At 43.6% G+C, this 20817-nt stretch overlaps 1 protein-coding gene across 1 annotated transcript in view; it reads left to right on the top strand.

Annotated features, from left to right (window-relative positions):
• The window catches only part of LOC122540179 (dynein axonemal heavy chain 8-like), a 1249383-nt gene that overhangs the window by 895179 nt on the left and 333387 nt on the right, over window positions 1–20817 (top strand). Inside the window, exons 49-51 of the mRNA XM_043675521.1 lie at window positions 11422–11583; window positions 15608–15854; window positions 18356–18597. Coding sequence (XP_043531456.1) covers window positions 11422–11583; window positions 15608–15854; window positions 18356–18597 — 651 coding nt within the window. The remainder of the gene's footprint in view (window positions 1–11421; window positions 11584–15607; window positions 15855–18355; window positions 18598–20817) is intronic.

Raw genomic sequence — 20817 nt, 5'->3', positions numbered from 1 at the left:
TCATTTCCCCTCCCCCCACCTTATCCCAGTTCCAATCTTCCAGCTCAGCACCATCCTCATGACCTGTCCCATCTGTTCATCTTCCTTCCCACCTAACTACACCACCCTTCTCTCTGACCTATCACCTTTACCCCCACCTCCCGCCACCTATTGCACTCTCAGCTACCTTCCCCTAGCCCCCCCCATTTATCTCTCCACCCCAAGGCTCCCAGCCTGATTCCGATAAAGGGCTTTTGCCCGAACGTCGATTTTCCTGCTCCTTGGATGTTGCCTGACCTGCTGTGCTTTTCTAGCACCAAACTCTTGACTCTAATCTCCAGCACCTGCAGTACTCTCACCTAGTTGACATTATGTAGACAAGCCAATGAGGGGTGAGGCCACATTGGATTTGATCCTGGGTAATGAAACTGCCCAGGTGTTAGATTTGGAGGTAGGTGAGCACTTTGGTGATAGTGATCACAATTCGGTTATGTTTACTTTAGTGATGCAAAGGGATAGGTATATACCGCAGGGCAAGAGTGATTGCTGGTAGAAAGGCAATTATGATGCGATTAGGGAAGATTTAGGATGCATAGGATGGGGAAGCAAACTGCAGGGGATGGGCACAATTGAAATGTGGAGCTTATTCAATGAACAGCTACTGCGGAACCTTGATAAGTATGCACCTGTCAGGCAGGGAGGTAGTCGTTGAGTGAGGAAGCTGTGGTTTATTAAAGAAGTTGAATCTCTGTCAAGAGGAAGAAGAAGGCTTACGTTAGGAAGAGACGTGAAGGCTTAGTTAGGGCACTTGAGAGTTACAGGTTAGCCAGGCAAGACCTAAAAAGAGAGCTAAGAAGAGCTTGAAGGTATCAGAAGAAGTCATTGGCAGGTAGGATCAAGGAAATCCCCAAAGCTTTCCACAGGTATATCAGGAATAAAAGAATGACTAGAGAAAGAATAGGGTCAATCAAGGATAGTAGTGCGAAGTTGTGTATGGAGTCCAAGGATATAGAGGAAGCGCTAAATGGATTTTTTGTATCAGTATTCACACTGGAAAAAGACAATGTTATTGAGGAGAATCCTAAGATACGGGCTACTAGACTACACAGGATTGACATTCGCAAGGAGGAGGTGTTATCAACTCTGGAAAGTGTGAAAATAGATCAGTCTTTTGGGCTGGATGGGATTTATCCTAGGATTCTCAGGGAAGCCAGGTAGGAGATTGCCAGACCTTTGGCTTTGCTCTTTATGTTATCATTGTCGACAGGAATAGTGCCAGAAGACTGGAGGATAGAAAATGTTGTCCTCTTGTTCAAGAAGGGGAGTAGAGACAACTGGTAATTACAGATCTGTGAGCCTTACTTCAGTTGTGGGTAAAGTGTTGGAAAGGGTTATAACAGATAGGATTTATAATCATCTACAGAGGAATAAGTTGATTAAGGATAGTCAACACAGTTTTGTGAAGGGTAGGTCACGCCTCACAAACCTTATTGAGTTCTTTGAGATGGTGACAAAACAGGTGGATGAGGGTAAAGCGGTTGATGTGGTGTATATGGATTTCAGTAAGGCGTTTGATGAGATGCCCAATAGTAGGCTATTGCACAAAACACAGAGGCATGGGATTGAGGGTGAATTAGCAGTTTGGATTAGAAATTGGCTAGCTGGAAGAAGACAGAGGGTGGTGTTTAATGGGAAATGTTAATTTGGAGTTCAGTTGCTTGTGGTATACCGCAAAGATCTGTTTTGGGGTCACTGCTTGTTGTCATTTTTATAAATGACCTAGATGAGGGCATAGAAGGATGGGTCAGTATACTTGCACTAAGAGGCACTAAGGTCAGTGGAGTTGTGGAAAGTGCTGAAGGATGTTGCAGGCTACAAAGGCACATAGGTAAGCTGCAGAGTTGGGCTGAGAGATGACAAGTGGAGTTTACTGAGGAAAAGTGTGAGGTGATTCACTTTGGAAGGAGCAAAAGGAATAAAGAGCACTGGGCTAATGGTAAGATTCATGTAGTGTAGATGATCTTGGTGTCCACGTACATAGATCCCTGAAAGTTGCCACCTAGGTTGATAGGGTTGTTAAGAAGGCATACAGTACGTTAGCTTTAATTAGTAGAGTGACTGAGTTTCAGAGCCACAAGGTCATGCTGCAGCTTAACAAAACTCTGGTGCGGCCGCACTTGGAGTATTGCGTACAGTTCTGGTCACCATATTATAGGAAGGATGTGAAAATTTTGGAAAGGGTGCAGAAGAGATTTACTAGGATGTTACCTGGATGGAGGGAAGGTCTTCTGAGGAAATGTGGATGAACTTGAGGCTGTTTTTGTTAGACAGAAGAAGGTTGAGAGGTGACTTAATTGAAACATATAAGATAATCAGAGGTTAGATAGGGTGGACAGTGAGAGGTTTTTTTCCTCGGATGGTGATGGCTGGCACAAGGGGACATAGTTTTAAATTGAGGAGTAATAGATATGGGACAGATGTCAGAGATAGTTTCTTTACTCAGAGAGTAGTAGGGCGTGGATCGCACTGCCTGCAACACTAGTAGACTCGAGGAGAAAGTGAGGTCTGCAGATGCTGGAGATCAGAGCTGAAAATGTGTTGCTGGAACAGCGCAGCAGGTCAGGCAGCATCCAGGGAACAGGAGAATCGACGTTTCGGACATGATTCTTGAAGAAGGGCTTATGCCCGAAACGTCGATTCTCCTGTTCCCTGGATGCTGCCTGACCTGCTGCGCTGTTCCAGCAACACATTTTCAGCACAGTAGTAGACTCGCCAACTTTATAGGCATTTAAATGGTCATTGGATAAACATATGGATGAAAATGGAATAGTGTAGGATAGATGGACTTCAGATTGGTTCCACAACATCGAGGGCTGAAGGGTCTGCACTGAGCTGTAATATTCTATGTTCTATGTTCTAAGTGCACATTCTCCTTTCATACAGTGAGTTCCAAAATGATCATAAGCAAACCTGTTATTTCCTTACACGATTTCTAGATTAGAGTGGTGCTGGAAAAGTACAGCAGTCAGGCAGCATCTGAGGAGCAGTAAAATCGATGTTTCAGGCAGAAGCCCTTCATCAGGAATACAGGCATTCAGGCACTCTACCTGTATTCCTGATGAAGGGCTTTTGCCCGAAACATCGATTTTACTGCTCCTCAGATGCTTCCTGAACTGCTGTGCTTTTCCAGCACCACTCTAATCTAGACTCTGGTTTCTAGCATCTGCAGTCATTGTTTTTACCTAGTTGATTTTAACCCTACTGCGAATCCTCTTGCAAGGATGCCTGCCTTGAAGAAGTTTTCCTCCTCCCTCTACAAGAATCTCAGGGAGTCCCTCTCCCACTGCAACTCCCAGGTCATTTCCTCTGCCCTGAAGCTCTTCAACCATGTCCTGAAACAGATTCGCTACTACAGCCACATTTGCTTCCTCAGTGCCTGCCTCCGTAACCAACTCATCCCACAACGACTCCGGGCCACCTTTAAACCAGCAGAGTTCGGACCCGAACAGGACAAACAGTACAGACTACAGATTCAAAACCACTAGCAACGGTTCTCCTTCAAGATCCCCCAGTCCATGCTCGCAGCAATGCGCCGGCACCTAACCCCTCATTTATCTCTGCACCCTTCAGGCACTCTGCCTGTACTCCTGATGAAGGGATTTTACTGGTCCTCAGATGCTGCCTGAACTGCTGTGCTTTTCCAGCGCCACTCTAATCTAGACTCTGGTTTCCAGCATCTGCAGTCATTGTTTTTATCTTACACGATTTCTCACTTGTGCATCAATGACAGTATTGATAGAATGGCCATCACATAATCCTACTTTCAGATTGAGATACCCTCCATTGTACTGTTTGGCAATACTACGGTGCTAAATGGGAAATATTTCATATAGCACTCAAGTTTTGGCATGCATGAGGCACTGAACTACAATCTGTAACTTCATGGCCTACCACATCCCATTACCATCAAGCCAAGGGATCAACCATGGTTCAATGAAGTGTGCATGGATGTATCCCGGGGCAGCACCGGGCATATAAAACCTGAGGTATTGATCAGGTAGAGCTACAACTCAGCACAGAGGAAGATATTGAAATTATTGGAGATTGATCACTTCAGGCCTAGGACATCATTGTAGTAATTTTAGGATAGTGTCATATCCCAGCCATCAGCAACTACTTAAGATCATTGGACCATAAAAACCAAAAGTAACTCAGGCACAGAAATAGAATTTGCTGGAAAAGCTCAATACGTCTGGGAGCATCTGTGGAGAGAAATTGGAGTTAATGTTTCGGGTCGAGTGACCCTTCCTCAGAACTGATGGTAGCTAGGAAAATGTCAGTTTATTTGCACAAGAAATGGTGGGGTGAGTGGGTAGGGAGTAAATGATAGGTGGCTATAGAGCCTAAAGGGATAGAAGAGCAGTTGGACAGACAACAGAGTGAATAACGATCTGGCTAGAAGAGTGAACAGCTACTAATGGGGACTGTTAATGGCTAGCAATGGGTGGTGTGAAATAGCAGACTATATGATACCAAGGTCAGGTTGTGGGGGTTAGGATAAGAATATAGGAGAGCTCAGACCCTAAAGTAATTTAACGCGATATTGAGTTTGGAAGGCTGAAAATGAGGAGCTGTTCTGCAAGCGTGCGCTCTCCACAGATACAGCCAGACCTGATTCCCTCATTCCTGAAGAAGGGCTCATGCCCGAAACATCGATTCTCCTGCTCATCCGCTGCTGCCTGACCAGCTGTGCTTTTCCAGCACCAGATTCTTCGACTCTGATCTCCAGCATCTGCAGTCCTCACTTTCCCCTCCCTGCTAAGCTTTTCCAGCAATTTCTATCTTATCTCCGATTTTCAGCATCCGCAGTTCTTCCAGTTTTGCTTTAGTACTTAACTCACAGATACTTACGTTCTGGACATGCCCATCTTGAAGAAGTTCTGTTCCTCTCACTGACAGGATTTCCATTCCAATCTTTTTTCTTGTCCATCAACCCTGAGCTTCCTGCCACTTCAACATGCAACTGTTCTCTGACCAACATCTCTGTCTCATGCTTGCTGCAGGGCTCCAGCAAAGCTCAATGCAAGTTGTAAAGTGGTGCTGAAGTGGCTGCAGAAGACAGCCTACATCAACAATCAGAGAAGGCCTTTAGGTTACTTTTAAAACAGCTGTAACAATGGAAGGGGAGCGGCCAGTTCTACAGATCAGGCTTTCTAATATTTTTACTGTGGCAGTCAGAAACTGTTTGGGTCCCAGAAGAGTTGGAGCTTCAGTAAAATGATTCCTAGCTGCTACATTCTCTGAAATCTCTCTTGATGTTTATTTCCTCCAGGAGAATTGCCTGTAAGAATCTGTGTCTGAATTTACTCTTTTGACAAGGGGTGTGTTTCTATATTGGAACAGTTAATTAGTAATCGATACTGTATCTATTATTTGGTTAAGTTTGCCAATTTCGCTTTCTTTTGTTTGTATTTTAACAACAGTGTTTAAATAAATTGTTTTTCTTAACATCGAGTGGTTTGACCAGTTACATCACAGCTGGAACATGCATTTCACACCCACCTTCCGGACGGGAATACGTTAGGGTCGTGTGTGTGTGTGTGTGTGTGTGTGTGTGTGTGTGTGTGTGTGTGTGTGTGTGTGTGTGTGTGTGTGTGTGTGTGCTGCCTTTCTGTATTTCATGCACAAGTACCCTCAAATCCCCATGTACTGCAGCTTTCTGCAGTTTTTCTCTTTACTTAAATAATAATAATTAAATAATACTCCCAAAATGAACAACTTTACATTTCCCACATGATACCCATTTGCCAACTCCATGCTTTGGAACTCAAGTGGAGATTAGAATAACTACAATGAATCCACAAAGCTGAGAAGAACATGAATATCATGCGTTACAAAGTGACCCACACTACAGTTTAAGAACATTCAGGCAAAGATAGGGCAAGGTACTATCGAACATCATGTTTGACTAATTTGCTAGAGTTCTTCAAAGATGTAACAAGCAAGGTGGACAATGGGGATGCTGTAGATGTAATTTATCTGGATTCTTCTGGTTCAGTACTTGGGGCCCAGCTGTTCACAATATTTATCAATGACTGTATGTGGAGACCAAATGAAATATTGCCAAATTTGTGGGCAATATAAAGCTAAGTGGGAATGTATGCTGTGAGACAGTTGTAAATTGAATTCAGGAGAGCTTTTTAGGCCAGAATATAGAGAGTCCTGCAAGAGAGGACACAATGCTGGACCTGATTTTAGAGAATAAAGCCAGATAAGTAATAGATGTGGTAATAGGGGAGTATCTCCAGGATAGTGATCATAATTCAGTAGGATTTAAGATAATTGAATGATTGATTGTTTTATTGTTGTCACATATACTGAGATGCAGTAAAAAAGGAAAACAAACTCAGCCAATCCAGTCTTTCCTCATAACTGAGACTTTTCATCCCAGGCCTTATCTTGGTGAATCTCTTCTGTATCCTATCCAGTGTGTCACATCCTTATGATCGTGTCGTAACCAGAACTACATGCAGTATTCCATTTGTTGCCCAGTCAATGTTTGAACAAGACTTTCCCATAGTCTATGCTCCGGCTAATGAAGGCGAGCATCCTGTTTGCTTTCTTCACCACCCTGTTTACCTTTGTTGACACCTTCAAGGATCTACAGACTTGTACACCCAAGGTCCCTTTGTTCCTTAGTACTCCGTAGGAATTTACCATTCGTTATGTATGTCCTTATTTTATGCGACCTCCCAAAATGCATCACCTCGCATTTATCAGGATTAAATTCCATCTGTCATTGCTCTGCTCAGCTTATGAGCTGAGACCAGTAAGTAGCCTGAGACCATCCTCTTCACTATTAACAACACCTCCAATTTTTGTGCCATCTGCCAACTTACCAATTATACCTTCGACATTCACATCCAATCCTTAATGTACATAACAAACAGCAAGGGTCCCAGCACCAATCTCTTTGATGCATTGCTGGCCACATGTTCCCAAACACAGAAACATCCTTTCACCATCACCTTTTCCCTCCTATTTATGAGCTACATTTTGGATCAGCTTTCCAACAAATCTATGCTGACTATCACTAATCAATTCCTGCTTTGAGGAAGTGAGGACTGCAGATGCTGGAGATCAGAGCTGAAAATGTGTTGCTGGAAAAGCGCATCAGGTCAGGCAGCATCCAAAGAGCAGGAGAATCGACGTTTCGGGCATGAGCCCTTCTTCAGGAATGAGGAAAGTGTGCCAAGCAGGCTAAGATAAAAGGTAGGGAGGAGGGACTTGGGGGAGGGGCGGTGGAAATGCGATAGGTGGAAGGAGGTTAAGGTGAGGGTGATAGGCGGGAAGGGGGGTGGGGGTGGAGAGGTCAGGAAGATTATTGCAGGTTAGGAAGGCAGTGCTGAGTTCGAGGGATTTGACTGAGACAAGGTGGGGGGAGGGGAAATGAGGAAACTGGAGAAATCTGAGCGAAACGTCGATTCTCCTGCTCTTTGGATGCTGCCTGACCTGCTGCGCTTTTCCAGCAACACATTTTCAGCTCAATTCCTGCTTTCCCCTGTATTGATTTATTCACTGTCTCAGCATTTTCTTCTAATAATTTTCTGATGACTGACTTGAGACTAATTGCTCTGTAATTACCTGGACTACTCCTGTTGCCCTTCCTGAATAAAGCAAATACATTAACTATCCTGTAGTCATCTGGCACCTCACCCGCAGCCAACAAAGTATTAAATATCTCCACCACAGCCCCAGTAACCTACTCCCATGCCTCCCAGAGCCGTCTGGGATCATTTTCATCAGGCCGTGGGGATATGTGCCCTTTAATGCCCTGTAAAACATCTAAATCTCCTCCTTATTAATTTTAACATCTTTTAGAGCCTCACCAAAGCAATTGACATCTCCAGGTCCAGGTACAATGTATTTCTCCTTTGTGAATACAGATGACTAATATTCATTGAAGACCTCACCTATATCCTGTAGCTCCACACATGGACAGCCGCTTTGGTCCCTAATAAGTCCCACTCTTTATCTGGTATTTTTCTTGTTCTGAATATGCTTATCAAATGCATTTAGTTTTTCTTTAATTCTATCTGCCAAAGATATTTCATGGCCCCTCTTTGCCCTACTAATTTAATGTTACACTCTCTACACTCTATACTTCAAAATAGCCTCCCCTGTTTTTAATGTATTGTACCTAACATATGCTTTCTTCTTTTTCTTGATCAAGCTCTCAATATCCCTTGACATCCAGGATTCCGTGGACTTGCTGTCCATGCCCTTCATTCTTTAAGGAACACAGTGGCCTTGAACTTTCACCGTATGACTTTGAAAAGACTTTTGCTTTCCTAATAGTGTCTCATATCCTTTAAGTTAGTTTGATTGCAGTGTCCCTACAATGTAAGGTTATGGAAGTCTGGAGGATGACACTCTTTCTGGTAACTGTCGATTGGAATCCTTCCATTTATTGGAACAATGATTGCCATGTTTTAGTCCAGCAGAGTTCACGTTGAAATGTACACAAGAAAATATATACATGGACAAATTTAGGCTGAAGGAACTGTTGTCATACTGTAAACCTCTAGTTTTTTTAACAGAACCACAGACAAACAATTAAAACAGTCTATGATTTCTCTTCATGTCTTGTGGACATAATAATAACAAGGTAAGATAAATGCAGCCAACATTTTATTTTTTCCCTATTTGGCAGAGGCCTGAGTGCCCAGTAAAGTCATGTCTAGACTTCACTTTTATAACAGGAGATGTAATCTATTTGGAGCATTCTGAAAATCACTTTGCTTTTAAAAATGGACATTGAAATGTTGCAAATGTTGCTGGGAGATAAGGAAATAGCTGACAGGCACCCTCCTTGGAAATTGATGCCATGTTCCTCACCTCCCTACACTCCTAAGGAAATAGCTGAAGAACCTAATAAGTACTTTGTGTCAGTCTTCACAGTGGAAGACATGATTAATATCCCAACAAATAAGGACAGTCAGGGGGCAGAGTTGAGTATGCTAGCCATTACAAAAGAGAAAGTGCTATAAAAACTAAAAAATCTAAAAATTGATAAATCTCCTGGCCCCGATGGGTACAACCTAGAGTACTGAGGGAGGCGGCTGATGAAATAGCAGAGGCATTGGTTGTGATCTTTCAAAAGTCACTGGAGTCAGGGAAAGTCCCAGATGATTGGAAAATCGCTGCTGTAACCCCCTTGTTCAAAAAATGATCCAGACAAAAGATAGAGAATTAGAGGCCGATTAGCCTAACCTCGGTTGTCGGCAAAATTCTAGAACCCATCGTTAAGGATGAGATTTCTAAATTCTTGGAAGTACAGGGTTGGATTAGAACAAGTCAGCATGGATTTAATAAGGGGAGGTCATGCCTGACAAATCTGTTGGAATTCTTTGAAGAGGTAACAAGTAGGTTAGACCAGTGAAACCCTGTGGATGTTATCTATCTAGACTTCCAAAAGGCCTTTGATACCGTGCATCACGGGAAGCTGCTGAGTAAGGTGAGGGCCCATGGTGTTCAAGGTGAGCTACTGGCATGGCCTGAGGATTGGCTGTCTGACAGAAGGCAGAGAGTTGGGCTAAAAGTTCTTTTTTGGAATGACAGCTAGTGACAAGTGGTGTCCCACAGGGTTCAGTGTTGAGGCCGTAGCTGTTCACTTTATATATTAGTGATCCAGCTGAAGGGACTGGGGGCATTCTGGTGAAGTTTGCCGATTATACAAAGTTAGGTGGACAGGCAGGTAATAGTGAGGACATGGGGAGGCTCAAGAAAGATTTAGACAGTTTAGGAGACTGGTCCAGGAAATGGCTGATGAAATTCAACGTGAGCAAATGCAAAGTCTTGCACTTTGGAAAAAAAGAATACAGGCATGGACTATTTTCTAAACAGTGAGAAAATTCATAAAGCCAAAGTACAAAGGGATCTGGGAGTGCTAGTCCAGGATTCTCGAAAGGTTAACTTGCAAGTTGAGTCAGTGATTAAGAAAGCGAATGTAATGTTGCCATTTATCTCAAGAGGGTTGGAATATAAAAGCAGTAATGTGCTTCGGATACTTTATAAAGCTCTAGTTAGGCCCTGTTTAGAATACTATGTCCAGTTTTGGGCCCCACACCTCAGGAAGGGCATACTGGCACTGGAGTGTGTCCAGCGGAGATTCACACGGATGATGCCTGAAATAGTAGGCCTAACATACGATAAACAGCTGAGGATCCTGGAATTGTACCCATTAGAGTTTAGAAGGTTGAAGGGAGATCTAATAGAAATTTACAAGATAATGCATTGCTTAGAAAGGGTGGATGCTGGGAAGTTTTTTCCGTTAGGCGAGGAGACCCATGGGCACAGCCTTAGAATTAGAGGGGGTCAATTTAGAACGGATATGAGTGAGACATTTCTTTAGCCAGAGAGTGCTGGGCCTGTGGATTCATTGGCACAGAGCACAGTGGAGGCTGGAATGTTAAATGTCTTCAAGGCAGAGATTGATAAAATCTTGATCTTGCAAGGAATTAAGGGTTACAGAAAGTAAGTGGAGTTGAAATGTCCATCAGTCATGATTAAATGGCAGAGTGAACTCGATGGACCAAATGGCCTTACTTCCACTGCTATGTCTTATGGTCTTAAATTAATTATTCAAACAGGTCTGCGAATTTAATCTCCCACAATTTCTTGAAAGGACAAAAGGACACATTCCAAAAAGGATTTTCTGACCTAAATGGGTTGGTTTGAAACCAATGACACTTGTTTCAAACCACAAAGTTAATGTCTCCAAACAATAATGGCTAATCCATTGAAGCACAACACTATTTTGGGAAAGGTGATTTTGAGAATCCATATGGTCTGGCAACTATATTGGTCCCCTCTTAATCTTTAAGTACTGTCTGCACAGACACACCAACAACACAGCAGATAGTAACATTTCTGCCCTTAGACCTGGAGTGTGCACCATCATAAGTTCTCCAAACCTCTTCCTTTTGAAGCTCATCGCTGCAGAAAACCAAATCCTAGGAACAAGCCTACAAATAGCTAACTTGATAATCTGCAGAAAGTCTACACTAATCATGCAACCTCTCAAGTGGTCCCCACACTCAGGCGTGCAGAAACTCACACTCCTGCTGGAGTTTCAGCTCTTTTTCATCCTTGCACATAACTCTGTAACATTCTGTCAGTGGGATATAACAGGCATTTGGAGAAAATTGGACATATTTGGCCTGCTGTCATTGTTTAGATACAGTTGTTCTCCCAGATTTCATGTCTTCTGATCATTCAAATGATGTCACCTTGTGCAGGCAGCAACTTAATAAAGTGTGAGATAAAAGTTCTTTTGTGCTGTCATTCTGATGGAGCTACAGGGCCACCAGAGTTTCTCAATCTAAATGTTTTGCAGTGTGAGAATAGACAATTTATAATGAATTTGAATTTCATTAACAGGTGGATGAAGATGAGCCACTTTTCCTCAGCCTGATCAGTGATTTGTTCCCTGGTATACAATTGGATAGTAGCACCTATGTGGAACTGCAGGCTGCTGTAGCCAATCAGGTGGAAATAGCAGGATTAGTTAATCACCCACCCTGGAATCTCAAACTTGTTCAGGTAACTGCACTGAGTTATTAAAACATTCGCCTACAGTACATGGCACTTATTACATACTTCTTTAATATTGTTTCAATAGGCAAGGTGATGGCATTATGGTATAAAATCACAAAACAAGTCATATTTCGGGAAGCTGCTGGAGAAGATACTGAGGGATAGGATCTATTCCCGTATGGAAGAAAATGGGCTTATCAGTAATAGGCAGCATGGTTTTGTGTGGGGAAAGTCATGTCTCACAAACCTAATAGAATTTTTTGAGGAGGTGACAAAGTTGATTGATGAAGGAATGGCTATAGATGTCATATACATGGATATTAGTAAGGTATTTGATAAGGATCCCCATGGTAGGATGATGGAGAAGGTGAAGTCGCATGGGGTCCAGGGTATTCTCGTTGGTTGAATAGAGAACTGCCTGGGCAACAGGAGACAGAAAGTAGTAGTGGAAGCGAGTTTCTCAAAATGGAGGCCTGTGACCAATAGTGTTTCATAGGGATCCGTGTTGGGACTACTGTTGTTTGTGATATACACAAATGATGTGGAAGAAGCTATTGTTGCTGATTAGCAATTTTGCAGTTGACGCCAAGATTGGTGGAGTAACAGATAGTGAGGGGGTCTGTCAGAGAATACAACAGAATATAGATAGATTAGAGAGTTGGGCAGAGAAATGGCAGATGGAGTTCAGTCAGGACAAATGCGAGGTGATGCATTTTGGAAGATCCAATTCAAAAGCGAACTATACAGTAAATTGAAAAGTCCTGGGGAAAATTGATGTACAGAAGAATTTGGGTGTTCAGGTCCATTGTTCCCAGATGGTGGCAACACAGGCCAGTAAAGTGGTCAAGAAGGCATAAGCACACTTTCCATCATCAGACGGGGTATTGAGGACAAGAGTTGGCAGGCCGTGTTACAGTCATATGGGACTTTGGTTCGGCCACATTTGAATAGTGCGTAGAGTTCTGGTCACCATATTACCAAAAGGATATGGATGCTTTGAAGAGGGTGCAAAGGAGTTTCACCAGGATGTTGCCTGGTATGGAGGGCACTAGCTATGAAGAGAGGTTCAATAGATTAGGATTATTTTCATTAGAAAGACAGCAGTTGAGGGGGGACCTGATTGATCATGATCTACAAAATCATGAGAGGTATAGACAGGATGGATAGCAAGAAGCTTTTTCCTGGAGTGCAGAACTCAATTACTAGGGGTCATGAGTTCAAAGTGAGAGGGGAAAGGTTTAGGGAAGATATGCATGGAAAGTTCTTTACGCAGAGAGTGGTGGGGGCCTGGAACATGTTGCTAGCAGAGGTGATAGAGGTGGAAACGATAGTGTCACTTAAGATGTATCGAGACAGATACGTGAATGGGCAGGGAGCAAAGGGATACAGATCATTAGAAAATAGTTATCAGGTTTACATAGAGGATCTGGATCAGCGCAGGCTTGGAGGGCCGAAGGACGTGTTCCTTTGTTTTTTTGTTCTTTGTTCTTTACCTGCTGACTCAGGTAATGTGCTAGCGATCTGGGTCCAAATGCCACCATGGCAGATAGTAAAATTTGTTTACAAGTCTGCAATTAAGAGTCTCAGGATGATCAATTGTTGATTGGTGGACACGCCATCTCAATCACTGCTGCTCTGTAAGGAAGGAAGCTTCTGTCTTTACCTGGTCTGGCCTGCATATGACTCCAGGCCCACACAATGCGGTTGATTCCTAAATGTGTTCAGTCCGCAGAAAGTCTCAAAAGGAGGAATACATCCTGACTGACTACCTCGCATTGAACAAGACATTAAGAACTATGAAGGGAAACTCAGAGTGCCCAGCATCAGAGATACCAGTTTGCAGTCAATTTTATTCATTTCACATAGTATCAAGAAACAGCTCAAGGCAGTCGATACAAGAAAGACTGTGGGCCCTGACAACATTTTCGTAATAGTACTGAAGATGTGTTCCAGAATTTGCCACTCACCTAACCAAGCTGTTCCAGTACAGTTACAACACTGGCATCTATCCAAAACTGTGGAAAATTGCCTAGATATGTCTTGTACGCATATAACAGGACAAATTCAAGCTGACTAATTACCAATCAATCTGCTCTCATGAACAGGAAAGGTTTAGAGGAATGTGGGCCAAGTGCAGACAAGTGAGATTAGTTTAATTTGGTAAACGGTCAGCACAGACAAGTTGGACAGAGGGATCTGTTTCCATGCTGTAAGACCTTGACTCATAAGTAAAGTTATGAAAGTTATCAACAACAATGCTGTCAAAAAGCACCACCTGGCAACAGCTTGTTTCCTGACTTGCTCAATTTGGGTTCTGCAAGGGCCACTCGGGTCCTGACCTCATTTCAGCCTTGCTTCAAACATGGACAGAAGAGATACATTCCAGAGGTGAGATGAAAGTGACAGTCTTGACATCAAGACAGGATTCAACCAAGAGCAGCATCAAGGAGCCTTAGCATAATTGGAACAGTGGAAGTCAGGGAAAATTCTGCTAGTTGGAGCCATAATTGATACATAGGAAGATGAGGAGAAAGTGAGGTCTGCAGATGCTGGAGATCAGAGATGGAAATGTGTTGCTGGAAAAGCGCAGCAGGTCAGGCAGCATCTAGGGAACAGGAGATTTCTGAAGAAGGGCTAATGCCCGAAACGTCGATTCTCCTGTTCCCTAGATGCTGCCTGACCTGCTGCGCTTTTCCAGCAACACATTTCCACATAGGAAGATGATTATTGCGGGAGGTCTTGGCTCCAGGACATCTCTGCAGGAGTTCTACAGAGTAGTGTCCAAGGCCCAACTATCTACAGTTGCTTCATCAGTGACCTTCCGACCATCATAAGGTCAGAGGTGAGCATATTCACTGATACCATCAGATACTGTAACAGTCCATGCCAAAATGCAGCAGGATTTGTAACACCATTAGATATTGTAACAGTCCATGCCAAAATGCAGCAGCAGGCAATAATCAGGCTCTGTCTGAACTGACATGTGACAAGTAACATTTGTGTCTCATAAATGCCAGGCAAAGACCATTTCCAACAAGAGACTCTTCAATAGCATTACCATTTTCGAATCACTTCACGAATCAAAATCCTGGTGATTATCATTGATCAGAAACCAAACTGGACAGCCATTTAAGTGGTGTGGCTACCAGGGCGGGTCAGACGCTAGGAATCCTGCAGGGCATAAGCCACCTCCTGACTTCCAAGGTCTCTCCACCATCGACATGACACAAGTCAGGAATGTGATGGAATACTCTCCACATGCCTGGATGGGTGCAACTCTAATAACACTCAAATAGTTTGACACCATCCAGGACAAAGCAAGACTACCGTCATTTAGAAGGATAAGAGCAGCAGATACATGGAAATAGCACCACCCGAACGTTCCCCTCCAAGTCACTCAATAACTGGACATCAAAATGTCACTGTTGCTTCAGTGTTGCTAGGTAAAATTCTTGGAACTCCCCTCCTAATGGCATTGTAAGTGAGCCGATAACAAATATACTGCAACAGTTCAAGAAGGCAGCTATCAACACCTTCTCGAGGGCAATTAGGGATCAGTAATAAATGTTGGCCCAGCCAGCAATACCCACATCCAGGGAATGAATTTTAAAAGAGACACCATACCTTTTAATGGATGCAACAATCATTTTGGATGAGTCATATCTCAGCAGGAAAAGAAGTTCCCCATCTCCAGTGAAAGGTAAAGGTTAATAAAGAATTTAGGAGGCCATTTAACTGCTATTAAATCTTAAAGTCTCCACTGTAGGTGACTGGACCCTTAAATAGTTTGTATATTTATCACCTATATTAAAATGTCCATTCCAAATGTTGATCACTGTCCTGATATCAATGTTACTCTTTGTTTAACTGTTTAAAGAAAAATTCTGAATTGAATCATTCCATTACCAAAGCTGTCTTAAATATTTGTTTAATATTACCTCTCAAAATCCTTCCTCAGGATGAATTGCCCTTTCCTCCAATCTTCCCACAATGAAGCTTTTAAATCTTGTTCTCTTTTACCCCCTTTCAGCTGTATGAAACAGCCAGGGTCCGTCATGGGCTGATGACATTGGGACCCAGTGGCTCTGGGAAGACATGTGTAATTCGTACTCTCATGCAGTCGCTGACTGAATGTGGAGCTCCTCATCGGGAAATGCGCATGAATCCTAAGGCTATCACTGCTCCACAGATGTTTGGGCGACTGGATCCTGCAACAAATGACTGGACTGATGGAATCTTCTCAACACTTTGGAGGAAATCTATCAAGTCAAAAAAAGGTACCTTTCAAAGTTATTAAGATAAACTATGTTACTAAGATTGCAGTTAGATCGAATGTTTAATATGTGAACAATTCACTGCTGAGTGGCTTGCAGGGCAACCTGCAAGTTGTGATGTTCCCATGTACCAGCCGCCCTCATCCTTCTAGGTGAGAGTTTGGAAAGTTCTGCTTCATTGACTACAGTTTTGCTGGGGAATATATGACACCACTTTCAGTCAAATGCTGCCTTGATGTCAAGGGCAGTTATTCTCACCTGACCTCAGAAAATTAATTCTTTTCTCAGAATATAAGTCTTCAGTGCTATTGCTGGATTATTGTTGTGGCCTGTGGCCTTTGTAATGTTCAGTACACTCAGCTGTTTTAAGTCATATGAAGAAAATTAGCTAGAGACTGGCATCTACAATGCTACGGACTCTGGAGGAATCTAAGATCGGTCATCGAAATGGAACTTCTGGCTGAAGATTGTTGCAAATTCTTCAATCTTATCTTTTGCACTGATATTTTGGGATCCCCATCATTGACAATGTGGATATTTGTGGAAGCTCTTTTGAATTGAGCAGTTTAACCATCCATGACCATTCACAATCACACAGAATCATGGAATCATACAGTACAGAGGAGGTCCTTTCACCCATCAAGTCTGTACGCCAAAATTGCTCTTAATCTACATTGGCCTGTAGCTGTGAATGTTATGATATTCAAGTGCTCATTTAAAGATTGTGAGGTTTCCTATCTCAACTACAATCCCAGGCAATGCACTCCAGATTCCCACCACAATCTGAGTGAAAACAAACTTTCCTCAAATTCCCATAAAAGCTCCTACCTTTCTCTTTAAAATTATGCCCTCATATTATTGATTCTCCAACTAAGCTGCTTCTTAACCATTCTGTCAGTCCGGTCCAGTTTGCCTCACTCTGTCCCAGCAGCACTCCCGCAGCCTCACTTTGTCCAAGCAATCTCTTCCCCTGACCTCGCTCTGTCCCAGCAGTCACTCCCACCAGCCCCACTCTGTCCAGCAGCCTCTCCCACAGCCTCACTTTGTCCCAGCAGCCTCTCCCATCAACCTCGCTCTGTCCTAGCAGCCTCTCCCACCAGCCTCACTCGGTCCAGCAGCACTCCTACAGCCTCACTTTGTTCCCGCAGCCTCTCCCATCAGTGTCACTCTGTCTTAGCAGCTCTCCCACTGACTTAGCAGCTCTGTCCCAGCAGTAACTGCCATCAACTTCGCTCTGGCCTAGCAGTCTCTCCTGCCAACCTCACTCTGTCCAGTAGCACTCCTGCAGCCTCACTTTGTCCCAGCAGCCTCTCCCATTGGTATCACTCTGCTCCGGCAGCCTCTCCCACTGCCCTCACTCCGTCCTAGCAGCCACTCCAGCCAGTCTCGCTCTGTCCCACTAGCCTCTCCTAACGGCCTCACTCTGTCCCAGCAGCTTCTCCCACTGGCCTGACCATGATCCAGCAGCCTCTCCCACTAGCCTTGCTGTGTTCCAGTGGCTCTCCCACTGGCCTCACTCTGTCCCAGCAGCCTCTCTCATCAACCTTGCCCTGTCTCAGCAGCCTCTCTCACCAGTCAACAGTGTGTAGTGCAGGAAAAGCACAGCAGATCATACAGCATCCGAGGAGCAGGAGAATTGACGTTTTGGGTAGGAGCCTTTCATCAGAGCTCCTGCCCGAAACATTGATTCTCCTGTTCCTCGGATGATGCATGACCTGCTGTGCTTTTCCAGTACCGCATATCTGTCTCAGCAGCCTCTCTCACCAGTCAACAGTGTGTAGTGCAGGAAAAGCACAGCAGATCATACAGCATCCAAGGAGCAGGAGAATCGACGTTTTGGGTAGGAGCCTTTCATCAGAGCTCCTGCCCGAAACATTGATTCTCCTGCTCCTCGGATGATGCATGACCTGCTGTGCTTTTCCAGTACCGCATACTCTCGGCTTTGATCTCCAGCATCTGCAGTCTTCACTTTCTCCTAGCCTCTCTCACCAGCCTTGCTCTGTCCCAGTAGCCTCTCCTTCCTCTCTCACTTTGACCAAGCTGCCTCTCTGAGCAGCCTTGTCATGGCGATGTCTCCCCTGTCCTTAATCTGTCACATGGTAAGACTGGACTGAGCCTGTGGTAAAAACAATGATGCTGGAAACCAGATTCTGGATTAGTGGTGCTGGAAGAGCACAGCAGTTCAGGCAGCATCCAAGGAGCAGTAAAATAGGGGAAATGAGGAAACTATTGAAGTCCACATTGATACCTTGGGGTTGAAGTGTTCCGAGGCGGAAGACGAGGCGTTCTTCCTCCAGGTGTTTGGTGGTGAGGGTACTCAGTGCTGTGCTGCAACCCCAGAGCTTAAGTGTGATTCCAACAATAACTCACAAACACCCATCAGATAAATACCCCACAGACAGCTCACCCTTAATCAATGATTTACTGTGCAAACCAATAATGTCAGACCAAACCTGCTACTTGTTCATATCTTTGTGCATTTTGTTGCATTATTTGGTGTTTAGGTGAGAATATCTGGATAATTCTGGATGGTCCAGTGGATGCTATTTGGATAGAAAATTTAAACTCCGTACTTGACGACAACAAAACATTAACTTTGGCTAATGGTGACCGTATTCCTATGGCTCCTTCCTGCAAACTGCTGTTTGAGGTACACAACATTGAGAATGCATCTCCAGCCACGGTGTCCAGAATGGGAATGGTCTACATTAGCTCATCTGCTCTTAACTGGAAACCAATTTTGAAGGTAACAACTTCAAAACGTAGTTCGAACCTGCTCTCCATAGTCAATAGGTTTTATGATAGCTATGGAAAAGTGTGCTATTATAAATAAGCTGAAACAACTTCTATAAAGAAAGGAAGAGCAGGAAAATTTCATCATCCCTGTTGTAAAATATTGCCACTAAATAAATGGGGCTGAGGAATCAAGCTTGGGTAAATGCAACAAATCAAGGAAAGAATTGAAGCAAGGAAGCAAAACACCAATTTGGAAAATGAAGATCAGACACTGACAGGAAGGGACATCGGGAAAACAAACCTAAGAATAGACAAGCAGTCAAGACTAGCTATATAAAGATAAAAGAGTTCTGTGTGTGAAAGTTTACAGCATTTATAATTATGTAAATTAATTAATAGCACACAGACTGTAGTTCATCGTGAATAAATATGATCTGATAGTTATTGTGGAGATGTGCCTGCAGGAAGTCAAGAATTGGATTCTTGATATTAAGGGATGTATGACATTCAAGCAGAAAAAGAACCTGAGTAAAAGCAGATGGGTAGGACTGTAAATCAAGGATAGCGTTAGTGCAATAGTCAGGGATGACTTTTGATCAGGAGATCCAAATGTAAAATGCAAAACTCTCAACCCTCTGACAGAAGAAATTCCTCCTTTTCTTAGTCTTACATTGGTGTCCCTTTATTCTGAGACTGTGCCCTCTTATCTGAGTCTCACCCATCCTCTCATTATTTACCTTGTCAAGCACTTTAAGAAACCTTTACATTTCAGTGGGATCACTACTCATTCTTCTGAACTCCAGTAGAAAGTCCCAACCTTTTTAGTCTTTGCTGATAAGGCAATCCTTCCATATTGGGCATGACCCCAGTGAATTTTCTCTGAAATGTCTCCAATAAAATAATATCTTTCCTTAAATAAGGGCACCAAAACTGGTTTCAGTACTCCAGATATGGTTTCACCAGCACCTTGTGTAGTTGCAGTCAGACTTACCTACTCTTATACTGCAACTCCTTTGAAATAAGGTCCTGCATTCCTTCGCCATCCTGATTACCTGGTGCACTGTGTACTAGCTTTTAGTGATCCGTTGGTTGTGGGATCGTTTAGCTCTGTCTATCATTTGCTGCTTATGTTGTCATGCAAGTATTCCTGTTTGGTGGCTTCACCAGGGTGACACCTCATCTTCAGGTATGCCTGGTACTGCTCCTGGCATTCCCTCTTGCGCTCTCCATTGAACCAGGATTGGTCCCCTGGCTTGATATGCCAAGTGATATGCCAGGCCATGAAGTTACAGGTTGTGCTGGGATAGAATTCTACTGCTGTGGATGGCCCACAGTGTCTCAACTGCTTTGTTGTGCATCTGGATTTACATGTTGGCCAGGCTGGGTGAGGATGGCAGATTTCCTTCTCTGAAGGACATTAGTTATTTTGTTATTTTCTTTATCCCTTAACTGTGTTATCTGTGTTTGTGTGAATGGGGTTGAAAACAAATGTCCAGTCTTGAGTTGCTAGGTCGGTTCAAAGTCTGTCCCATTTAGCACAGTGATAGTGTCACACAAAACGATGGAGGTTCTTCTCAATGTGAAGGCAAGACTTGTTTTCACAGGGACCGTGCAATGCTATCTTACCAATACTATCATGGTCAGATGCATCTGCAGTTGGCAGATTGGTCAGGATGGGGTCAAGAATGATTTTCCCTCTTGTTGGTTGCCTCACCACCTGCCACAATCTCAGACTAGCCCCTGTGTCCTTTAGGACTTGACCACCACAATCAGTACTACTGCTGCTGAGCCACACTTGGTGGTGAATATTGAAATCCCCCACCCAGAATACATTTTGTGCCTTTGCCATCCTCAGTGCTTCCACCAATAGTTGTTCAAAATGGAGGAGTACTAATTCAACTGAGGGAGGATGGTACATGGTAATCCATAGGAGGTTTCATAGAAGATAGAACATAGAACATAGAACAATACAGCACAGAACAAGCCCTTCGGCCACGATGTTGTGCCGAACATTTGTTCTAGCTTAAGCACCTATCCATGTACCTATCCAATTGCCGCTTAAAGGTCACCAATGATTCTGACTCTGCCACTCCCACAGGCAGCACATTCCATTCCCCCACCACTCTCTGGATAAAGAACCTACCCCTGACATCCCCCCTATACCTTCCACCCTTCACCTTAAATTTATGTCCCCTTGTAACACTCTGTTGTACCCGGGGGAAAAGTCTCT

Source organism: Chiloscyllium plagiosum, chromosome 3 (assembly GCF_004010195.1).
Source record: "Chiloscyllium plagiosum isolate BGI_BamShark_2017 chromosome 3, ASM401019v2, whole genome shotgun sequence".
Classification (NCBI taxonomy): domain Eukaryota; kingdom Metazoa; phylum Chordata; class Chondrichthyes; order Orectolobiformes; family Hemiscylliidae; genus Chiloscyllium; species Chiloscyllium plagiosum.
This window is presented reverse-complemented; position numbering and strand designations above follow the sequence as displayed.